Source organism: Marmota marmota, unplaced genomic scaffold, assembly GCF_001458135.2.
Source record: "Marmota marmota marmota unplaced genomic scaffold, marMar, whole genome shotgun sequence".
NCBI classification, from domain to species: domain Eukaryota; kingdom Metazoa; phylum Chordata; class Mammalia; order Rodentia; family Sciuridae; genus Marmota; species Marmota marmota.
Genome location: NW_026000174.1, coordinates 11,812,408 through 11,813,541, shown reverse-complemented (window position 1 = coordinate 11,813,541; position 1,134 = coordinate 11,812,408). Strand labels below are relative to the sequence as shown.

Here is a 1,134-nt window from a genome sequence, read left to right as displayed (position 1 = left end):
TTTCTTCCCCAGGCAGGCAGACACACACACACACACAACTCACAAGCTCGAGCAACATTTCTTTTTTGTTGTTTATTTTAGTTTTGATTTTTACATAATAAGGAAAGAAGGAGCAAAAAGGCGAGTGTAACAAGTCTGGGCCTCTGTAGGGGGAACATTGCCCAATATCTTCACCCAGGGGCTCTCTCCAAGAGGGGAAAAAGTTCCTGGGAGGTCCTGGGCTAAAACCAAAGCCTGCCTCCACCCCCTCATTGGATCTGTCAAGTGCCTGGGAACTGCCCTCCCTTCCCTGGAAGGGGGCTGGCATTATCTGGGTGTGTAGTCTTGGGAGCCTCATTCCTGCCCCCAGCTCAGCCTTCCAGGGAATGCATTCATCAGGTAATTTCTGCAAGCCCTATTTTAAAAAGTTATTTGGCTACTTTCCTGCCCTTTTTTAGCATACAGAGGGGTGGAGAAGATGAGCTGCAGAGGGACAGACTTAAGCTGCTGCCTAGTCACATAGCAGCTTCCCTTCCTAGAAATCCAGCCAGAAGTCTATAGTTCCCTCCAGAAGAGAAAAATAAGTCTGTTGGCTTTCTCACTCCTTGTCTGCCAGCTTTTTCTGCCTAACCCGGGCTGTCCCCTCTGTGGGTTCCTCTTTCAGCAAGTCTTTCTCTGCTTCAGATTCTTGGTCTCTCAATAACATCACTGGATCCCTTTCACTCTTTTAATGAAATGGGGAGCGGGCAGAGAATTCCAGGAGAGGTAACTCTCATTCTTCCAATCTCTTTCTTACCAACAAATAATTTTCTCTCCTTCTCTCCTTCTCTCCGCGCGCGCGCGCGTGCGCACACACACACACACACACACACACACACATACAATCCAGCGACCTCCAGATGTTCCCGACCGTGAAGCCATCTGCTGAGATTGCTCTGGCGCGCGGGAGGAGGGGGAAGGGATCCGGGATGCAGGAAGCAGGGAGCAACGCCGATTGGAGTAGGTGGGAGCTGCGCACTTTTGAGACGCTCCCTAGGATGGAACCCGGGCTCCGGCAGAGGCGGGGCTGGAGCACGCCGGGCAAAGCCGGCAATTTGGCGACACTCCCTGAGCCGCCGGGCCGCCGGCCGGAGTCGCCACTGGGCGCTGGGCAGC

General features: G+C 53.1%; 1 protein-coding gene across 1 annotated transcript in view; it reads left to right on the top strand.

Moving 5' to 3' along the window:
- Positions 1 to 231: 231 nt before the first annotated feature.
- Positions 232 to 1,134, top strand: part of Tsku (tsukushi, small leucine rich proteoglycan) — a 13,672-nt gene continuing 12,769 nt past the window's right edge. Inside the window, exon 1 of the mRNA XM_015477383.2 lies at positions 232 to 378. Within this exon, the coding sequence (XP_015332869.1) occupies positions 366 to 378 (13 nt within the window). The 5' untranslated portion in view covers positions 232 to 365. The remainder of the gene's footprint in view (positions 379 to 1,134) is intronic.